The sequence below is a fragment of the Vidua macroura genome, chromosome 5 (assembly GCF_024509145.1).
Source record: "Vidua macroura isolate BioBank_ID:100142 chromosome 5, ASM2450914v1, whole genome shotgun sequence".
Taxonomy (NCBI): Eukaryota; Metazoa; Chordata; class Aves; order Passeriformes; family Viduidae; genus Vidua; species Vidua macroura.
Genome location: NC_071575.1, coordinates 36,628,276 through 36,650,938, shown reverse-complemented (window position 1 = coordinate 36,650,938; position 22,663 = coordinate 36,628,276). Strand labels below are relative to the sequence as shown.

The 22,663-nt window shown below is 39.4% G+C and overlaps 2 protein-coding genes and 1 long non-coding RNA gene across 7 annotated transcripts in view; all 3 read right to left on the bottom strand.

Moving 5' to 3' along the window:
* The window catches only part of LOC128807275 (uncharacterized), a 32,892-nt gene extending 28,758 nt beyond the window's left edge, over nt 1–4,134 (bottom strand). The window contains exon 1 of the long non-coding RNA XR_008437096.1: nt 4,067–4,134. This is a non-coding gene — a long non-coding RNA (uncharacterized LOC128807275). The remainder of the gene's footprint in view (nt 1–4,066) is intronic.
* BBS10 (Bardet-Biedl syndrome 10) lies at nt 2,210–4,091 on the bottom strand. The gene has a single exon (XM_053977526.1). It carries the CDS (start codon nt 3,992–3,994, stop codon nt 2,237–2,239), a length of 1,758 nt encoding a protein of 585 aa, XP_053833501.1. The 5' UTR covers nt 3,995–4,091; the 3' UTR covers nt 2,210–2,236.
* Nucleotides 4,135–4,427: 293 nt separating the features above from the next.
* Nucleotides 4,428–22,663, bottom strand: part of OSBPL8 (oxysterol binding protein like 8) — an 83,267-nt gene continuing 65,031 nt past the window's right edge. For all 5 annotated transcript variants that reach the window (XM_053977521.1, XM_053977525.1, XM_053977524.1 and 2 more), the window contains 15 exons: nt 22,093–22,264; nt 18,828–19,062; nt 17,269–17,453; nt 16,503–16,584; nt 15,716–15,814; nt 15,182–15,278; nt 14,736–14,834; nt 13,917–14,014; nt 13,148–13,237; nt 12,446–12,582; nt 11,935–12,120; nt 9,965–10,052; nt 9,439–9,541; nt 8,772–8,877; nt 4,428–8,557 (listed from right to left, as the gene is read on the bottom strand). In XM_053977521.1, the coding sequence (XP_053833496.1) occupies nt 8,422–8,557; nt 8,772–8,877; nt 9,439–9,541; nt 9,965–10,052; nt 11,935–12,120; nt 12,446–12,582; nt 13,148–13,237; nt 13,917–14,014; nt 14,736–14,834; nt 15,182–15,278; nt 15,716–15,814; nt 16,503–16,584; nt 17,269–17,453; nt 18,828–19,062; nt 22,093–22,264 (1,913 nt within the window). In that variant the 3' untranslated portion in view covers nt 4,428–8,421. The remainder of the gene's footprint in view (nt 8,558–8,771; nt 8,878–9,438; nt 9,542–9,964; nt 10,053–11,934; nt 12,121–12,445; nt 12,583–13,147; nt 13,238–13,916; nt 14,015–14,735; nt 14,835–15,181; nt 15,279–15,715; nt 15,815–16,502; nt 16,585–17,268; nt 17,454–18,827; nt 19,063–22,092; nt 22,265–22,663) is intronic.

Genomic DNA, 22,663 nt, shown 5'->3' with positions numbered 1-22,663 from the left:
ATATAAAAGGACAGAGAAGTCATAGAAATATAGTTCCTGCCTCGATGAATCTTCAGACTCAAGAGGTTTCACCAGAAACAGGTCAGAAAAAAGTTTTATATAACTGTCATTTTTAAATTCTCCTTTGTATCTCTGGCATGCAAAAGTGAAAGTTCTATATATGATAAAATTTCTGGACTTTCTTCTTCCCAGTAAGAATGACACAATTTAAATCAAATGACCAGAAGGCTGTTCATGTTACAAAATATTTTTAACCTTTCAAAGAAACTACAGTAAATCTGAAAGTAACCAGATGTGCAAATGGTATAAAGTAATGTGAAATGACTCTCTTTATTTAGACAGCACCTTGATTTGGAATTCAAAAGCTGCTTCTGCAGAGAACCCCTGCTGCTGCCAGGCTTCACATGTTCTATGCCACAGTTGTTAGACTACCACAGAGCAAATCACTCCTCTCTGGCTGGCAAGTTGGTCAGTGGTTTGAAGAGAGTATTGCAGAAACTTGTGCAAGAGCAAAACTGTCTCATCGGCTCACTACAGCAGTAAAATGCAGACCCAAGTGGCTGCTGAAGTGCCAGGGCTGGTGGGAGCTCCTGACCCCGCCCAGGCAGAACAGTGCACGCAGCTTTGAAACCTTCCACAACGGAGATTTCTCTTGGCTCATACTAGACCTGTCATATTCAGCAGCTTCCAAGAGCACATGGCAGCAACAAGAATGGGATTCTCTTTCCTCCCTGTTTAATTCTTTGCCACCCCCGCACCTGCCAAAAGATTCTAACAAAAATAATTACTGTCCTTAGTTCTTTAGTAAAGACATCACTTTAGTGAGCCCTGAGTTTCACTATTATTCATCTACAGATGTCTTTAAGACTGTATTTGTCAGGAAAAAAAAAATATTACCGTGTTTTATATTGCCATGAATATATGCAAAATGTCAATTGAAAGCTGCAGTCAAAAGAAGCATTGCTGACAAAACACCTGAAAGAACTTTGGTAGTTTGAGTCTTCTGAAGAAACTGAAAAAGGAAAAGCCTAAATTAACAGAGGGGAAAAATCTCTTTTCTAGTTGTAATCATCTCAGGTATAGCAGGTAAATATGATTTATGCCTATGGTTTTAAACAGCTCCACTAAATTTTATTTAATGGTAGATTAAAAAAAAAATTAAAAAGCCCTTATTCTCAGTATTATGCAACACTGGGAAGTGCACAGAGAATCAATTTGATACCATTATCAGCTGCAGCTGGTCAAGTTACTAAAAATCCTCCTCCATAAAATCTGTAGTTTTTAGGACCCAGCAGAAAGGGAAGTACACATGCAGGTGCTTCTGGGCTTAAAGCAAATATTATTACAGTGAAAATTCTGGGGAAAAAAGATTTAGGGAAAAACAGAACCAACCAATAAACAAACCTAGAATAAAATCCCTAATGATCAAAGACTGAACTGATTTTTCTAACAGAACCACCCTAGTGCCTGGGTAAACTTCTCCCATAAGTACACAGCCTTTTATACCAGGACCACAACTGAACCCATTGTAGTTAAAATTAAGAGTTGTACTAAGCAATGTCATATGAACTAATTTTCCAGAGAAACTACCATAAAGCCATGGTATGAAATTAATTCTTAACTCTTCTAGTTCAATTGAAATTAACTCAATGGAAGATAAACATGCTGCATCTCCTATAAGAAAATTCTTCATTGGCATATACCCCAGTGGTTTACTGCTGTCTGTCCCAGTGCTGAATATGCTAACAAGTTATATTTTTCCCTTTATAGTCAAAATCATGATGTATACAAAATATTTTTATTTAAAAAAAACATTTAATCTGGCTAATTATAAAGACTACAAAATCCACCCCTTGGTTTGTAACTTGAAGTTACAGTGGCTTGTGTCATACTGGCAACTTTTAACATGCCAAGAAAACAAATTACATCAAATTACATCTTTTGCCACCAAAAGAGGCAAAGCTGACCCTTGGCTTGAATGTACACAGGATCCTCAGCACGTGGATGGAGACTGCACTACACATCTTCTGCAGTGGAAATTGGCTACACTTCCTGACGCTCAAAATGTCAAGCTCATATTGTTCACAACCCAGTTTTCCACAGTCTCAGCTGGTTAGCCTTTATCTTCTAAGAGAAGAAGCATCTTTTAGCCTCTAGCACGGACTTCTGAGGGTGTCCATTTGACAAGAAGACACGAGGAAACAACACATACAAAAATCATTCTTTATTAATGATTTCAAGGGTCATCTTCCGAGTCACAATCCTCAGTTTTTTGTAGCGGCCGCCTAATACCAATTACTAAGTCTGTGGAGAGAAGCTCTGTAATACAATGAAGAACTGAAGTGACTAACTGATATTTGCAATACACTGACTCTAAGCCTTCATTGTTTACAGGCAGTGGCTGATTTTTTCTGAGTAAATTAATGGCTTCAAGATAGAATTTGGTAAAGCCATCTCGTTCTGCTGTCCTATACAAGGCCTTGGGAATACTTAGCAAAGCATCAGCAACCACATTAGATACAATGGTTACCTCTGACTGCTGACACTGTTTTGCATAATCCTGAATGTAATAATGTAACAGGATTTCAAAGTAACCTCCTACTGGCAAAACTGCTCCTGCTTCTATGAGGCAGTTGGAGTAATCCTGTGCAACACCTGCACAACTCTTCTCCTGCTTAAATGGAACTATATGGCAACACATTTTCTCTAGACCTTTGCCAACATCCAGGCGTTCACATGTAGTGACTATATCAGTGTTATGTGCCACTAACACAGGAATGCTGTGGTTCTTTTGATTATGGACCAGCAGATCACTTTTATCAGGGTCAAAAATTTTCCTCTCTGTTTCATCACTAAGTGCTTTCAGCCGACATTCAGAAACCTGGTTAGTATTACAAGTATTTTCTATTACCAGTTGTTTCTGAGTAGCTGAAGAATGCCAAGTGCAAACATCTGAGGCTTTGCTCTGGCTTTCACCTTCCACTTTCCAATCCTCCCTCTGATCAACTGTTTTAAACAGCTGCTGCAGCATTGTGTACGCCCCTTGTAAAGCAGCAGCATGTTGCTCATTAACGCCATCGACCGGCCCACACAGGATCAGGCAATGGGGCAGGAAGGCACACACACTGGCCAAGCCAATGTGGACGCATCTCCTGGAGACGAGCAGCAAGGGCTGGCAAAATGTTACCACTGCAGTTTCGCTTATTTCTCTGTCCATGTTATCACCAATAGGTGCGTAAGGGGAGACACCAGTAATTTCACTGATTAGGGCCATTTCTTCCGACGATAAGCACTCTACCACAGACACACCGTATAATTTGGCATAGTGGATAACTACTTCTTCTTGCTTCACACTCGACAGTAACAGCTTAACGTTGTTACTCTGCAAGTGTTTCATTAAGGCTTCTGTCCTTTTAGTGATCCAGCGCAGGGAAGCCTGATATTGACCTTCGGAGTCTACAACAAACTCAACACCGGGGGCCGTCAGGGCGAGCCGCAGGGGCTCGGTGACGAGCAGGGCCCGCAGTTCCCCATCGGTCGGGCAGTAGGCAGCGAAGTCCCTGCGGAGGACAATGCCGGGCAAGACCCTGGAGCTCGCCAGGGGCAGGCCGGGCACGGCGGCGTGCAGCTCCGCGAACCGCCGGCCGAGGAGCCGCAGCACCTGCGGGCGTGAGGCGGCGGTCGGGGAGCAGCGGCGGCACATCTCGGCGCAGAGCCGCGCCAGGCGCCGCAGCTCGCCGGGGCCCAGCCGGCCGGCGAGGTACGGCTCCAGCAGCGGCTCCAGCGCCCCGGGCGGCACCGGCCGCAGGTGCCGCCGCAGCCCCCGCGCCGCCACCCGCTCCAGCACTTGCGTCTCGAAGTCCCGCAGCGCCCGCCGCAGCCCGGCGCCGGTGCCCGCCGCCCGCAGCCCGCCCAGCACGGCCGCCAGCAGCACCACGAAGCTCTTGGCGCCGTCCCCCGTCGCGGCGCGGTGGCTGCAGGCGCGGGCCGCCATCACCCTGCGGGGACACGGCCAGCGTTAGGGAGCCACCCCCGCCGGCCTCGCCCGGCCCCTCCACCGCGGTACCTGGCCGCGGGCGGCTCCACGTTCAGCGCCTCCAGCAGCCGCCGCCCGTCCCGCGTCGGCACCGCTTCGCCCGTAGGCCGCAGCAGCAGAGCCCGCCCGCCCCGCGGCCCCAGCGCGCCGCGAACCGCGCCCGCCAGCGCCGCGGCCTCTTGCCACAACCGCGGCTGCTCGCGCCCGGCCGCCGCCATCAGTGCCGCACCGGGGCCGCCCCTTCCGCCCGCCCGCCGAGCGTCACGGCCGCGCCCGGGCAGCGGCAGAGGGGAAGGACAGAGGGGATAGGGGAGCAGGAGCTGCGCGGGAGAGACTGAGGAGCGGGTGAGGGAGCAGGGCTGGGGAGCGGCGGATAGAGCCCAGAGAGGCGGAGATGCGACACATCTTTATTGGAGGCGGGCCCTAAGAGTTCAGATCCCTCACACAAAGCGGTGATCTCGGGAGTCGGACAGGGCGGGACACGCGGGACGGAGAAGCGGGCGCTGTGTCCTGAGGACTAATTTTCCCGCTTGGCAGAGCGAAAGGCCGGGGTAGGGCATAAAGAAGAAAAAGTTAAGGAGAAAAAGCCCAAAGAATCTCAGCCCGAAGTTACATCGTTGAAGCTATTTCTGTATTACCACAAAGTAGTGCAGCTTCACTGTAAACATTCCAAATCCTCCACTTTCGGCTCACCAGCCAGAAAGAAGAAATAGTGTAATGTTTTAAGAACTGATTTTTTTTTTTCCCCAGAGACTGACTAAGCAGGAACATCAGTTCTTAACAGCCCTCACAAAAGATCTGATACTATATATGGCACAAATTTGACAAATCTTTACATGTCTCTGAACAGCATAGAAACCCATCAAGAAGGCACTGTTTACAATGCTAAATTTTCTGTGATTTGTGGGTACTCCTGAAATAAAGATAATTAAAACTTAGAGATGTACAGAATTTTTGTTACACATTATTTACACAAACAATGGTAATAGCTAAAAATAAAAGCCTTTAAGGTACATTGAATTATAAGTAGTTTTCATAAACATGAATCTAGGAAGAAAAAAAAATTGCCAAAGGCACAGAAGGGCAGCAAACAACAAACAAAAAAAGAAGAAACCACAACCATTACATTTTACAAGCCAACCTTGCAAATAATTTGTGAGATTTCACAAGTGGGAAGAAGGACATGAAAACTGGACTACACACCCTCATCAAATAATATCAATTATTTAAAAGGAATCAACACATGAAATTCAAGAAACATCATCTACTGAAAATGATACTTGTTGCATTTCACATGGCATATTTACTTTTTCTTAGCTTAGATTATCTGTACCCAATTAGGCAACCTGTACCTAAATGGCAAATTAAAGGCATAGAGTGCATCTGAAAACAAACAAACCAACCCAACAAAACTACATGGCAAATTCTGCAGATATTTCCTGTACAAGGAAAAAAAACCCAAACAAAACAGGATTTGGAAATCAAATGTGAAAACAAGTGCTGTTATAAACTTTAAAAACTAGAAGGCCACAGCCCTCAAACATCAAGCATCTGAAAACTGTACAATCAGTTTTTATATATGTGCAGAGCTCAGTCTTAAGCAGGTAGTAGTCAAGATCTATGCATCGTGGCTAAAGAGGACAATGGTAACACACTAAAGAAAAGGATCCATACATGTCTGTGACCAATTGTACAGTAAAAATTAGGGAAGAAGTTTCTTTGCTCTATTCAAATAAGGGAACATACAAAATCCAGCAAAATAAGAATTACTAGGTTTTCACTGTACTTTTCAGAATTTATCTAATCATAAAGTCTCACAGAAGTCTGCAGTTTTACTTTTCAGAAGTTTCATCACATAGCCTTTGCCTTTCCAGATCATCACTAAAAACCACTTCTTCAACAGAATTCAACTCTAAAAAATAAGCTGAAAATGAAAATAAGCATAAGGATTTTGTTTTGCTCTGTTCAAGTCTCACTCATCTTGAGCTAAGCATGAACTTCAGCTATGGAATATCTTTTTAGTCTGACATTGCTTAACACCAAGCTGCCAGCCAGCCAGCTGGCTGGGTCGAATCCTGTCACTACCATGTGGTCCATGTAAAAATGCATGCAGGCTGTGTTATTCACTGGTCTTGAATAGAAGTGATTGAAAAAATCAGCATAAAAAGGCAGAAGGACATTTCTATTTACAAGGAAGATAAAAGCTTGAAACTATCACTCAAGAGTTTCAGCACCACAAATTTAGCAGAGTATTATTTTAGGGGATTGAAGTTATTGCCCAAATCTCACTTATTGGATTATTCTCACATTCAGAGTATGTTTAAAGGCTTGTAATGGATCTTAAGACAGGTGAAGCTTTGACATCTGAATGCAATAATGAACAGACAAATTCCAGGCTAAGAATGTTAAAGTGAATGCCATAATATTCCGCTTTCTTAATGCCATTTCGTAAATGGGTAACAACTTCAGTTTCCATTTAGAGACTGAGGCATTTGTAATTATTTTGTTTGTTTATGAAGGGACTTTCTATGTTCACAAATTTTACCTCATCAGCTGTAGATTTAAAAGAAGTCCAACCAGATTTGGTCTCGCCCATGGCTACAAGATCTGGTTAATGTAACACATTCCAGAAAAATTATTCAAGACCAAACCATGCTAATGTGAAGCTGTACAAAATATGCTGACGTTCACTGCTTACACAATAGACTTATACACAGCTGAGGCCCACAGAAGAGGAAAGGTAAAAGAGAAGGGGAAGTGCGTGAAAGTGTCAGCCACGGAAATATATAAGCTGGACAGATAAACGAGTAAACAGTATCTTTACTAAATACTAGTGAGACTGATGCAGAACAGAAAGGCAGATCACCTGGAGAGTCAGGCAGGCTGCCCAAGGCAGAGGCATAACCTGGCCATGGCAAAAAGCCAAACATGACTTTCAAACTGTTCCACTGCCCAGGATGGATTTGATTCCTGAGAGGATCCTCTGAAAACAAATTTGGCTGTCTTTTGCATGGTGCCACTCATCCTCCTGTTGTCTCACCTGGGGTACTGAAAATACTTTTTCATTTCTACAGCCCCTTTTTACCTTGGCATGCTTGACTGGCACAGGGAACTCACCAGATAAATACCAGCACTACATTTTTTGCTGGATTTTTCCAAAATCTATACATGCATATATTTCTTCAAATAAAAAATGTCAGAAACTCTGGTTTTGAATTTAAACTTAAGCTTTGCATGAATTTGTATGGCTACAGCATACTAAGAAGGTGCATCCATGTATTCTGGTAGGTAGTATATACTTGCAGTTCAGAGGGATTTCAAACACTTGGATTTTCCTCTTACTTATTTTGAGATATGTGGTGTTAGCCATCACACAATTTCTGAGCTTTACCTGTGTAAACACACACATTTTCATTTGCAAGTCTACTCATGACAGTGCCTGAATCCTATTCTACACTGCCTTTTGGAGATTCAGCTCAAGCTACACACTAAGCACACCCCTTGACATTTTGTTTCAAAAATGAGTCCTGGAATCAGTAGTCTGTCTGCTTACCATGACATGACATACACAAATGTAAATCCAAAGCTGTAGATTTTTCAAGACTTACAAACATAACAGAAATCCTTGACATTTGCAAATAATGAGCGAGTAGACCAAAACAGTACCTCCCTTGCTGCTGTACTGTTAAAAATGTGCTCTGTACAGTAGATGTGGGAATGTTTTTAAGATGAATCTAAAGTTTTAAAACTATAAAACTACTGGCTTACAAGCCTACAGTAATTCAGATAAAAACCTCATACTTCCAAAACCAATCAAGGACATTATGTTGCAGATTTCCCAAAGACTTTAGCTTCTTACTTGCCATTTCCTAACACACACAGTTTTTCATATAATAATGTATTTGTTTGACCTTAAACAAAAGTTTACTTCCAAACGCTCAATGCCATTTACAAAAGCTGTTGGCTACTTCAAAAGTTTTTGTTACAAAAATGATAAGTTTATATGTAATGAAGTATGCCTGTTTATCATTCTACCATAATAGGAATTGCATCCTACCTACGGGGTCTGACCTCAGTGTTTAACTTGATCTATTTTGTGGTGAAGATTCATCAGTATGACACAATATAAGCACAAGGTTGATGTCATATGACTGTGAGACGGAGGCACACACCAGGAGCAAGAGTGTACTGGCACTTACACAATTCTTACTGCAACTGGGTAGACACAAGTATGATTCTGAATCATGAATGCTGAGGCAAAGTTCTCTAAGTTGTTGCTACACAGTTCTTGTACATAATATTGCATCATTTAAAGTCCAGCTTAAAATATGGTCCCCAGTAACAGTTTGATCATTCCAGTTCAAGAAGGCCCTTGTTCACACTTCTTATTTCAACAAGACATTAATGATAAGCTGTAGCAGAACCATGAGTACAATGAAGACATAGTGCTTAAACTGCAAGGAATGGTAGTCCCAGGGTGATGAATTATAAGTGACTCTATTTCGTAGTGCCATGATCTCCCTGTAAGATAGAAAACAATATCCTGTAAATTACAAACTAGACAATTTGACATTTTCTACTATGTTCAAGCTCCCTACAGAAGGCAGCTTTAGAGAAAAACTATGAAACATCAATATTTGAAAAGAGTAAAGATACATACCAGCCTGTAAGGGGAAAAAAATCCTATGAGATTACTATTCTCTAAACCACTTTAAAGCATTTTAATTAGTACTACCTCTTAATGTCTTCCTGTGTTTCCTTTATAGACTCAATGGCACTCTGCAGTTCACCAAGGTCTGCCCCTTTTTTCCTTGCTCTTGTATTATGCTTCATAAGTTGTGCTACAAGGATACAAAAGCCAGGTGAAATTGATTGAAGTGACTGCTGCCATAAAAGGAACAAAGTATGAATGACAAACTAAACCTGTAGTAAAAATTAGGAGAAAATTTTCTAACTAGCTTCTATTGAAAACTTTATTTCAGAGCCACCTATACCACAGGACAGCAACTTAAGTGCTCGAAATCTCTTTTAAACACTCATCATATTGTTTAGCTCCTGCAAACATTATCAACAACAAAAGTCTACCCTCTAGTGACATACTAATCCACAAATTTAAGCAATTAACCTTTTAAGAAAGAAAACCGTTTATGAACACCATTCTTTTTCCCTAGATATTAAATATGTGCAGCACTTAAGCCTACCTACACTGCATTTAAAAAGACAGGAATATTTGCAACTAAAAACATGAGCCATTCTGCTCCTTTGTTTTCCAGAATGTGCTTCACATTGGATAGAACTAAAGCATTGTAAAAACATTGTGATAAGAAGAGTATGCATGACACTGAACTCTTCAGTTGTCAAATAAATTTATTATTTCTGTAAGTAAATGTATCTTTTTGTACCTTCACTCCCAGAGGAATCCTGATTATCAGGCTCCGGGGATGAGAAACCACACTCTCCCTTCTTCAGACTGGATGGCTTTAGTTTGATTTTTGGAACAGTAACCTAAAATTGATAAATTTATGTGTTATTTCCAGAGAACCAGAACTGCAGGAAAGCAGCACATTCCAACAATGGCAGTTAAAAGCGCAATATCTAAGAGAAGTTAAAATTTTTTATGTATTAGTGCATGGAATGAATTTTGAACTGAATGATTGAACTGAATTTTGTGCACCTTCCCATTTAAGGGAAAATACACAAAGTGCTGAGCTCAAGTTGGCATATTTTATATTCCTATCCAATCAAGTAATTTCTACCACTTAGGATGCAACACAAAAGTGAAAGATTTTGTATGGACTGTGTAAACAACATTTTTGTAGGATAATAGCATTTCCCATCAATCCCAATGCTCTAATGATCTTTATACACATAATGTATAATATATACAAGTTCCTGGGTATTGCATGTGCTGTCAGAACTGGAACATACCATTGGTGTCCGATGTCGAACTTTTGTCTGGATTGTGCCATCTTTTTCAAACTGGATCATATCATTCAATGGGTCCCATGGTCTAGTACTAGACAAAGTAAATATTATTAACTCTACAGCAATTTAAGTAAGAAATATTTCCTTGCTCAGAGACTACTCAGTAAGAAGAGGCTAAAACTTTCCCTATATAGAAATCAGACATGGCATCATGATCTTATCTTCTGCTTATGGTCCAGTCTTAACCTGCAGGGCCAAGAGAGCTAAAAAATGAACTTCATATCCAGATCAAACCGCAGCCAGCTGATAGGATTACAAACTATTACGTTAACTAACAATACCATTATGATTTTTTTCTGCCAATCATTATGTATTTGCAAACATGAAAGATTTCCTGCTTCAGATACAGTTATTATTTTAGAACTACACAGAAATTGGGGGAATTTAAAAATATTTAGACTGCTTTTTGTTGAGTTTTCTTTTTTCCTTTTAAAAGATGTCTATGAAGGAGAGTTTAAGAATCAGTTACCTCAAACCTGCTTTCATCCCAAAGTGTCAAATGGTAATCAAGACTGGTTTCATGAGACACTAACAAGCTAGGTACAGTTTTCTTGTTCTGATTGTTTAAGAGTGCTTTACCAATTACAGTCTGATACTGAATTAAAAAAAAAAAAAAAAACACACTCACTGGAGAACAAGCAGCCAAAGGAAAATACCAACGTCACCACTGATTACAGAGTTTTCAGGACAGAAACTGCAAGTGAGCTGCAGGAAGCATGTTCTGACGCAGAACTTTAGCGAGAGTACATTAAGCATGGATTTCCTTTCATGTCCTTCTACACGCCTTTTAAATAGCTGTAGCTGTTTCAGATGTTGTGAACACAGACTTGCACTTACATCTTACCTTAACTTGACTTGAATTAAATGTCATCTGAGGTAACTGGGTTAAAAACTAGACATTGCTGTCTTCTCTATTTGTAATCCAGATGCCTAAATCCATAATCCAGATACCTTAACAAATGCTCCAGCTCACTGAACACATCTTTCACAGTAAGTGCAGAAGATTGCTCTCTACATGGTCCAGGTGGTGAGCATTATATGCTTGAAAGGAGAGAGAGAGGCTTTTTCCAGGGAATGCTGTCACTGCAGATTGCTTTCTGGCACTTAACAAAATTTCTGTGGCACATCTTTGAACCACAAGGCCTCAAGGACATCAGGATATCGGAAATAACACAGATTAACAAGATAGGTCTTAAAGTCTAACAGAGTTCAAGTACAGTTCTCTTCCTAATGCTTGGGAATTTCCCTGCTGCACGATGTTTTCAGTTGTGAAAGTCTGCACAAACTTAATAAGAAACCAATGAAATTCATCAAAAATGAATTTACTTAGAGTTGTTAACTACATAAATTGCTTGTTTGGTTCCAGGAGATCTCCAAGTTGCAAATTTGCTGGAGATGTATAGAGTACTCAGGATTCTTGTATTCTTCCCTGTACATACACTTAGGCTATGACCTCAATATCACCATTCTTGTATAGAAAGGTAAAGGCCTCCCAGGCTTAGCCATGGGAATATGCTTCCAACATCCATGGATTCAAAGTTACTTGACTTTGTGTGTATCATGGTTGGCTATTTTAATTTTACAATCTCTACAATACAGAAGCATGCTGGGTACCGAAAAAAAGTCAGCAGAACATGGGTGCTTTGTGGAAATCATCTCTAATAAAGGGCTCAGCTTCTAGTTGACTTTTGCAACATTGGTGAGGAATGCAGGGAAAACCTGTGTAGATGTTCTGGGTCAGTCTAGGGGGAAGAAAGGGAGGACAATGCACCCCCCAAACTGCCACGCCCCAAAAAATCTAGAACATAGCAGAGCTATATTGTTATATGTAAATAAGCTATATGTATCAGTTCTTTTGCTGCTGGAACCACAGAAAGAGGCTCAGCAACATTACCAAGCACTCCAGGACTCACTCGGCATATTTATAGTGCCATTCTCCTGTGACTGAATCCTGATCAAACAGCTTGCATGTCCACTCTTCATCCTTAAGTTTCCTCTCTTTGGCACTCTTTCTCTGAGCTTCTTCCAGAATATATTTCTCCTGAGTAGCTTCTGTTTGGTCTTTATTATTTATTGCTTTTGTCACTTGTTGCCAAAGCCTGACAAATGAACAATATACAGAATCACCAGAGTCACAATCCAGTTGACAAATAACTGCAAACAATTTCCTCAATTACAGGCTAAGTAAATGGACCACCCTCCAAAGAGAATATTACCATTTTAATAGATGTTTTATCTACATTTCTATCAAGATTTCCCTGATTGTAAGGGATAATGATCTTATATTTAACAGTGTTACTTTCTTTTATCATCAAAGGCTAGTATCATCAAATATGGGAAAGCAATGATAATTTGCTTCTATTTTGGAGAAGATTATGAGTTTTATTTTGGCAAAATAATAACATGGTTCTAAAGTGAACTTACTTCTCTGACTCAAAGTCATCTTGCTCTTCAAGCTTCACAGTGTATCTATGTAATCTACGCTGCTTTATATCAGATGTTGGGTTCCAGAAGGTCTCTGAAACACCTGTCTTCTTGTCACTAATAATAACTTCACTGTCCTGCAACAGATATGATTGGTTTCTTAATTGTAATTATCTCAAAGAGTGTCAAAATAACAAAAAAGCAAGGAACAGCCTTTTTTTATTGTCATAAGAATTTATTTTCTTTAGAATGCATGCAGTTAAGAATAATTAGGTATGCTAAATTTAAAATTTCATTTCTACCCTCTGTGCTAGGTTCTAGCTTGGAACAGAGATGCAATGGAATCATTACCACATTCAAAACCTAGTGATGCCATGTCACCTCACCAGAAATGAAGCAACCTTAAATGTTTCATGCTGGTGCCATAAATATTCTTCATAGCACTTCATAGTACTAATGTATATAATAAACATTTCACAAGATTGTGAAGCAACATTTCATTTTCTTCATAAACTACTAAAACTTTTCCACCTTTTAAGAACTGGAAATAGAACAATGTTGATTCTATACCGTCTGGAATACTTTCTGCAAAAGCAGTATTTCACTTTTTTTTAAACATGAGTCTTTTTTGAGTTTAAGCGCTATTTTCACCTGTCTCAACTGTCAGCCAGAATTTATAAAAGAGCATCACTCACTACTTACCCAGTGACCCTCTAAAAAAGCCAGAACTTCTTTGCCAAGCTTAATTCTCCCTGATATTTGGTTAACACTGTCGTTGTTACCCAAAAAAGGCTGCAAAGAAAAACAAATGGTTTCATGTTTTATTTTAATAACATTTTATTTCTGTTTATATATTTATTCTTAAGGAAAAATGTGAATTTATGAAATGTGCTGTAAATAGCCCTGATATCTTTAATATTGTATCTTCTACTTATTAATCTTAAAGAAGTCTAAAACCAGAGTAAATAGTTTCTTCTTTCCTTCTTCTTAAAAGATTTTCTGAGTAAAAGTATTGTCTAACAGATGTGGAAAGAAAACAGAAAATAATGCAGAAAACACTCCCACAGGACACAGTCCCGAAGGACACAGTCATTTGCTACACTAATTTCACGGCTTTGCCAAGGACCATTTGTTACTAGAGATTATCTTTTGTAGAAACAGCAACAATGATTGCCAGGGATTTTCTTTGGCCTTTTGACAGGCTGCATATGTATCCTGTGGACTGACAAAGCAAATTGTCAGTTAACACAGCTTCCCAACTTTAATGTTTCCCTATAATTTCAACTGAACACAGTTTCTCTCTCCAAGTACACACTTCTTGAAAACTGTTTTTTTATCAGTTTCCACCTCAAGGATGGCAAATGCATTTTTCAGAAGCCATCTAGAAGTAGTTCAGAAACCTTTGTTTAGTTTATGTGAGTGGACATTATGTTCATTCTCTTTCTTGTGCCCACTCACAGTGTTCACTAACCTTGAGTTTGAATTCAATTGTTGCACTGTAGCCAGTTTTCTCACAGGTGATGTTGACTATTCCTCCAAGCTCTAAGGTCATTGTTCCATATAGAATTCCTGCAAGAGAAAAAAAACCCAAAAACAAAACAAAAACCCCCAGCTAAAACAAATGTTTTTAATTGAACAAAACAAAACCCCTAAGTTACTTGGGTAAAATTCCTAGAGTAAACATACTTGTGCCAGAGGAAAAATTGTATTTTTGGATGACCCTTCCTGCGTGATTCTGTGTATTCTGAAAGGGAATTCTGGAGTATATGGGTAGACAATACTGAGTAAGTTACAGCTTAAAAATGAGCAATTCTGCAATCTATTTTGTGCTATTACTGACCTTGCAGAAAACTTTACAAAGCACTAACCCATTTCCCATAGTGAAACTAAGGACTAATGTTCACGATTTATAATCAAATCACACTGTGTTGCCTTTCATGCTTACAAGAGGAAAATAGCGGAAAAGCTCAAAGCTGCTCTAATAAAAGGCAACTCAGTAAATTAATGTAATGTAGTGACAACTAAGTATGTATGCTCTTACTATTTCTTACTAGTTAAAAAAATATTCTCCTGTGTCAAAATGCAGCATGGCTTAAGCAACAGATGTATTTTTCTCCTGATAAAATATGTGGAAGCCTAGAGCCACCAAAGTTGCCAATGTTCAGAATACTCTCCTCCAGATGACAGGATTGAATCCAACACAGCACATTATTTAGAATAATGAACTATTTAGAATAACAAACTTCTTTTCTCATAATTTTGCCATCTAGAGAATGAAAAGAACCGCTACCTTTACAATGGGCATATGGCATTGTCATTACATAATCTTCTCCCCTGTTTAGAAACGTTAGTCGTCCTTCTCCATCGAGTATGGCAGATAATGAATTCCCTGGAATTCAAAGACAGACAGTCACATTTCTCACCCTGCAAGACAACAGTCAACACTCCCAAATAATTAAGCAATACAATTAAGAACATCAGTATATTTAACACTGCAACCTATCCTATCTAGTGAAGCCACTAATACACAGTGTCTCCAATTAAAAATTAAACCACTCCAAAAACAGAAATTAAAACTCTGAAGACCAGTAGCAAAAACTTTGTAAGGAAAGGACAACACAACAGCCAAAACACTCATCCTTCTAACAGCCTTCTTTCATCCATAAAACACAGCTCACACGCACCAATTTTGCATCCCTCAATACACATATAACCAAAAAAACCCCCATTATTTACCATAGAATTTTGATTTGGCCAGAATGCTACCACTAAGGCAAAAACCGTCCTTGCGGTTGCTAACATAGAAGGCAGATATTGGTGGATGATGTGACACCTGTTGGAAAAAAAAACAAGATTTGAGAAAAACAAAACCAAGCAATATAGCAAACACAGTATAAACTTTGAAATAACAATGACAATGCAAAATTCAGGCTGCACATATTAGAATGCAGTTAATATAAGTGAAGTTTGACTAAAATCTTTAAAGATCAAGCAATCCCCTACTGAATTTCAAGAATTAAGAAAATCCGCACTTGACTTGTTCCAGGGGAAGAAGAACAGAAATATTGGAAACACCTTCCTCCCTCTCTCTCTTTAGGAAGGCACACTTAAAAGAGACAACTGTAAGAAAACTATGCTCACCAGGAGAGGTTTTAGGATACTACTCGTACACTTCAGTAAATTTTCTGAAACTACCATAGCATTTAACTAGCACAAATACACAATACATTTATTTTTCTTAAAATTATTTTTTCCAGTTATTGCATCTACCTGTTCTGCAATATAAAAAGTCTTGCTGTTTGTCCTTGGATGAATCCACATGCAGCGGAAAAACTCTCCAAGTATAGGATTGTACGGCTTTTTTAGTCCCTAAACAGAAATTGAATAGAGAGTAACCATATGCATATACACAAGTCACAGAACATTTTATCAGTCTATCACTGAAGATAAGACACACAGGAAAAAAATTGTCATAATATATATGCTGAAGTACATGGTTCTTGATTTCATCATTTGGGTATTATGCTCAATTAGTCTGCTCTTCACTCTAAGGAAATTATCATACATTCAGTATATCCATGAAACTATGCTACATGTAAGGACACACAGAATGTAACGTTTGTTTTGTTTTGCAGAATTATGGCAGAGCTTTTGTCTGAAGTTAGATTGTAAGTACTTGCTGTCAATACTATTTCCCAACAACATGACTATGAAAAGTATTTAGTACAAAGCTAAATTAAGTGGTAGAAACATTAGTCCTCTAATTTCAGACTGTTATCACGGAAGAACGGTAAATATAGAACTGGCTCAACTTTATCAAAAAATATTTAGTTCAGCTTCTACTCCAAGAGACAAATGCAATTGAATATAATCTATTTTAAGCATGGCTAGGGACCAAAAATTTCCATGTTGTGTTTGTGCAAACAATGAAAACGTAACTTTGCTTTTTTAAAAAAGGATAAAATATAAATTCAAAAAGAAAAACTTACTCCAGCATATCCCTAAGTCCTCAAACTAGACACAGTGACCGAAGACAAAATAATATATGAAAGTATACCTTTGGCTTTTTGTAGAATCCTGACAAATACCATTTCACTACTTTTTTCATGCGGTTATAAGCATTCTCTTCAAGAGCAGCTCTGTGAAACAGAACACACAGATCAAGTACCAGTATTGCATCATTTATAACATGCTATCAATTGTTGTGACATATCTTGAATCTATGAGCTGACTAAAACACGTCTGTGATTTGCACTACTGTAAAACTTCAAGCCTGACCTCACCAAATTTAAAGTTCTCAAATAATTGTCTGAAAATTGAAGTCAAACTAAAATGCCAGAAATGGAATTTCTGTATTTGAGTCTGTTCTTTGTAACATTAAATTCTGTCCCACCCTCACTCAAGTTCTTCCATTTAGTCTTCTTTTTACTACCAGCCTACGTACATGCAGACCTCTGAGCTGAATAATATTTCAATTTGCAGTCTTTAATTTATTAGCTACATTTGAGCTGACAACTGTAAATCTGGACAGAACTTAACACTGTATTAAAAAATTAACTATTATTGGTTTCTCATTTTAAATATGCTTCTCAGAGAAAAAAAAATAAACTCATTTTCAGAAGTCTTTCAACCAGTCTTCAGAAGCTAAACCAGAAATGCCTGCAACATGACTGCTATTAAATTACAAGAGGGGCCAGACTTCAAGATGTACCATATGAGTTCTCCAGGCAGTTAGCTTTCGGAAAATGGCAATTTCTGACACTTTTACTCTATTTTAATTAAAAAACATGAAATTAAATGAAGAATGAAAACCAGAGACTTACTCAGACAGAAAGTCTGCATGGTAGTAGTAATCAGAGAGCTTGTCCAGGAAAGAGCGAGGTTCCAAAATAAACGTAGGCAGTACAACCTTGGACAAGTCCATTCCTGGCCGGACTTGCTTCAGTAGTGTCCAGATCAAACTTTTATTTTCTTCTGACACTTCTTCTGTCTGAGCAGCCTCACCTGCCTAGGATGAACCAAAAAACTGCTTATGGAACGGAGAAAGCAAACAATCCTCCAGAAGACAGGTCAACACATTCTAAGGTTGCAGTAAGAATGTAAAATGGATACTTAAAATAAACCATTCTGAGATGCTGAAACAACTATAGAAGTTAGATCAAGTTTCTATAAATACACTTATGATACATCTTTAATGAAGTATGATAAATTCAGCATTAAAAACTGCAATTGTTTTCATCATTTCTAGGCTAGAAAATTTTGAGGTAGGATGTTCAGAAATCCTTTCTTAGTCCTTTCCTAGGCATCACCTGCATTACTCTCTCTTCTCAAATACAGGACTTAAACACCAAAGGGCTGTTCATTTTACCAGCTTTTCGCAACCATAAAAGCTGACATATCTATGCTTTTCACTGCCTTGAATCAGTCAGTAGCATCCGTGGTTTTCCTTAAAGAAAATACACCACTTAGGGGTAACTGAGCAAAACCAGCAGCAACATTCCACGCTCCTTTCTGTCCAAGAAGAGGGGAGATATTATACCATGTAGTTTCTGAAATCAAGAGCAATGGTTGTAGGAAAAGCAAGGAAAGGCATTCTTCTTCCAGAACAGTTCTAAAATGCATACTCAAAAATTTGTAATTTAAAACTCCTCAGCTTTTCCTAAAACACTGCTTTTTCTAGACATGGTACTAGAAAGCACTAAAGCATAAGGTATTCAAGTTGCATGAATATAAAAAAAAACTCATAGTCATTTCTCTTAAGGAGAAAGAGGAGATTTGTGAAAAGACTTACTTTAATTTCTGTTACCAAGATTTTTGGTTTACAAATCCCTGTCATATTTGCCTGTATAGGCAAATACATAAAACAACCTGCAGAAGTGGAATAGCAGCTCTGGGGAATCATTGGAATGCAAGTTGACATCAGAAGCACAGCAAACCTTCCACTAAATTCTGCAGACTACAACTGCTTAACTTCTCTCTCTTGCAGGAAAAAAAAAAAAAGAAGTGTCAGGTTGCATTCAAACCTTCAATTTGAAAATTTTTACTTGAAGAAAAAAAACCAGACTAAGGTAATAAAATTCAAACAGAAGCACCAACAAAAGAACAAATACTCATGACGAACCTCTGCTGCAGGAGGCCCTTTCTGTACGTTCTGTATGAGCAATATGCCAGGTAAATTCATTATCTCTGTTAAAATCTCATATATTAGCACAAGAATGGCAAAGCAGAGCGGAATATGGGTGAACAGAACCTTTTCTATACATTGTTACTGAAAATATGAAAGCCAATCCTGCAAGTCAGCTTTCAAGTGTAGTCTGACCCTTAAAATATCAGCTTACTATTTGGAGAACCTCCTTGCTCAGTACATCAACAGCACTTTTACCTCCCCAAGTTCTTCATGACTCTGTTCTAAGTAAGTAGTTTCCTTGATATCAATTGGTTCTGGATCGACATAAGAATCATCCTGTCGCTCCGATGTGTCACTGTCGCTTTCTTCACTTTTCCCCAGTCCATCATTATCAGATTCTTCGTGGTCATGGTCATTTTCCTTATCAGACTTGTCAGAGTATGTATCTTGATCTTTGAAGTGATGCCTTTCAATTTCACTGTCATTTAACCTATTAAAAACAAAGGCTACATGAATCTTCAACTTGACAAAATTTCATTGTTTCCAAACCAGAATCTTAATAAAATACACACCAAAATTGCCGGTATCAAGCCTGAGGTGGCAGCAGTGTCAAACTAGCCTTGCTGGAAACATGTAGTATGTATACTTTTCTCACTGAACTGTCAAATAACACTGATGAGCCTGGGACATCAACCACCTCTTCTAGGAAGCCTATTCCAGTGTCTGACCATACGTTCAGTAAAAAAAACGCTCCCTAATGTCCAGTCTAAACCTCTTCTGATGATACTTTAAACCATTCCCATGCTTCTATACCAGGGAGAAGAATTCAGCACCTCCCTTTCCAGTTCCCCTCCTCAAAAAGCTGTAAGAGAGCTCTAAGTTTGCATCTCAGCCTCCTTTTCTCAAAACTAGACAAACAAAGTTCTCAGTCCCTCCTCACAGGCCATGCCTTTCAGCTCTTTAACAAGATTTGTTGCTCCTCCTCAGAATATAGTCAAGAATCTTCATAACCTGTCTAAATTTTGGGGCCCAGAGCTGCCCACATCCCTCAAGGTGAGGCCACACAAATGTTGAATGTAGCGGTACAATTACCTCTCTTGACAGGTTAATGTCTGTTTGATGCACCCCAGGATGGTGTTTACCCTCTTGGCTGCCAGGGCTCAATGCTGACCCATGTTGATCCCTCTGTCAGACAGACCCCCCCAGCCAGTTTCCACTGCCCTCGTCTGTGGTCCTGTGCCCACCTCACGCCCAATAGTCACCTTGAGCCACCATGAGGGCAGGGCTGCTCATTTATTCTGCCAATTTATTCTTGTGCCTGCCATTACCCTACCCTAGGTGCAGAATCAGGCACTTGGACTTCTTTAATTCCATGCCATTGATGATTCCCCAATTCTCTAATCTATGCAGATCCCTCTGCAAGGCCTCTCATCCCTTGAGAGAGTCAGCAGCACCTCCCTGTTTAGCATTGCCAGCAAATTTGCTAAGAATACATTCAATTCCTACATCCAGATCACTGATAAGAACACTGAACAGAACAGACCCATGAATGAGCCCTGAGGGACATTGCTGGTGCCACCAGCCAGATGTAGCTCCATTCACCACACCCCTTTGAGTCCTGCCATTCACCCAACCATTCACCCAGCCATTCACCAGTTCTTCAACCAGCACATGGCAACCCTGCTCATCTCACAGCTGAATAATTTATCCAAAACTATCCTGTGAGAGACAATATCAAAAGCCTTATAAAATCCAGAAAAACTACATCCACTGTTTTACCTTCATCCAGTAGGCAACTGACCTTATCTTATGAAGAATATCTTATTAGCTAAACTTGACTTTCCCTATGCTGACTCTGCCTGGTTAGTTTCCAGTTGGCAGGAACCTCCTCAGACTCCCCAGACCTTTGGTAGACAACTGAGAGGTATCCTGTCATAACATCCGCTAGCTCCTCCACTACTCTGTGATGAATCACATCAGACCACATAGACTTACAAACATTCAGCTGATACAACTGCTCTCTTACAATTTCAGTTCCCACAAATGGGAAAATCACTGATCCTGCACTCACAGACCTCCCAAGCAGCCTAGTCTACTATTAATACTAATGACTGAGGCAAAAAAAAAAAAAAAAAAAAAAAAAAAAAAAAGCAGTGAACATGCTTGCTTTTTCTTCATCTCTACTTTTCAGGTGACCACCTTCAACAAGTATTGGTCCAATGTTTTCCTTGGACCTTCTCTTGCTATTAAACTACTTAAAAAAGCTGTCTCTCAGCTGAAGCTAAAATTGCTTTCACCTTTCTTCTCCCTCTTCTGACACCCAATTAAAGCTAGACCAGTTTTGCTCCTTAGACAGTTAAGCACACTGAATACTCTAAGAATATACTATACCAGAAGATGTCTTAATTAAACTTATTAGTCTTAAGTTTAATTAAGACTAATGCAGTTTAACAGCTGTAGCTAATTGCTGTGATTGCAATCTTGGCCAGCAGTTGATATTAAACTACTATTCCAGAGTACAGATCTCCAGCTGAATTGCTGAATCACAGCAGTCATACTGTTCCTATGAGTGAAAAGAAGGCGCAAAGCTGCAGCTGAGCCAAGCTTGGTCATCTGGATAGGGCCTTTAATTGTTGCAGGGGGCAAGCATTTGCCTTTTTTGTGCTTTTCTCAGACCATCTATGCATTGCATAAAAATAATTGCATTTCTTCCACTCAGGTCTCTCTCTGGGACAGCATACCCGTAACAGCAATACAAAATTCTTGCCCACCCAGAAAAGACAAATGGGCAGCTAAATCTTCACAAAGTATATTGAATTGGTGGACAACTACTGAGGTGGATGACTGAGAGGATGCTGTAAACCCATGGGAGGCCTGTGCTGGAGCAGGCTCCTGGCAGGGATCTGCAGACTTGTTGGGAGAGGAGCCAGTGCTGGAGTAGTGTCCTGGTGAAGCTTATGCTCACAAAAACCTGGCTGAAAGTATTTATTGAAATAATCAGGGAGTAACTCAAGGGCTCTCAGATATTAAATATCAGGTGATATAAGACAATCTTCACTTTAATGCATTTAATCATAAGGTGACAGAATTATTATTCATCCATCTGATGATTCATGCTGAAACCATTTAAATAAAGGATTATTCATTTCTTTAACTAAAGAACAGCAACTTAAATTCAGTCTATTGACTTTTGTCATGTGTACTAAGCTTCTGATTTTCCACTGAAGCTAATAAGAGGGACCAACTTAAAATTTTCATTTTTTCTATTTTGAACAGTTTAACCAAACTTCCTGATGCAATACTCCAAGTTCCTTGGACCAAATTTCCCCTGGATCCACTTTGCTTAAAAAAATTTTTTTTCATTTTATGTGCAGGGTGTAAAACACACTGCAATATAGGCATATAAAGAGAACTCAGGAGCAAAAAAAAAAAAAAAAACCAGCCTTAGCCTCCCTGTGGCAAAATTATCACTAGAAGGTTCTGCCCAAAAGCAATCAGGTTTAGTAATTAATTCACTTACGGTAAGTTTTCTCCACTGTGCAAGTTGTTAGCACGGAGCAGACCATAGAAAGAGACATGAGTACTGTCAGCTGAGGAGTTCAAATCATGTTCTTTGCCTTCCCTAATCATTGTACGTTTAAGTAGACTTGAACATTTCAGTGCCAGCTCCAAAGCATCCATCCAACACCTGCCTAAAGACAAATTTAGTATTAGACTAAAATGTAAGGATTTAACAGAACAGTACCCCTTCTGTTTCCTACCTGGGAAAATTAGCCCTTTGGGCCTGCTTGCATTGCTTTTGAAGACACACATCAGAGTTGTTCCAATGTTATGTGAATTGGATTTTACGGTCTGGTGGGAACATAAAAACAACTCACAACCACCAAGCTTCAGTACAAGGGATGCTTCAGGGAAGGACAAGAAAGGTAAATCATAATTTTCTTAGAGCATATTCCAGCATTTCTTCCTTAATGCAAGTTTGGTTCCACCCAGGCCATGATTGTAGAATGCCCCCAAAGTTGCCTGCAGCCCTGCTCTAGTTTTGAAGACTAAGTAACCGCATCATTTGGCAAAATTTGTCCAAGTAATAT

Bases quoted from the DNA above. Each gene is read 5' to 3' on its own strand.
- BBS10 (XM_053977526.1), bottom strand. From the start codon at position 3,994: ATGGCGGCCCGCGCCTGCAGCCACCGCGCCGCGACGGGGGACGGCGCC.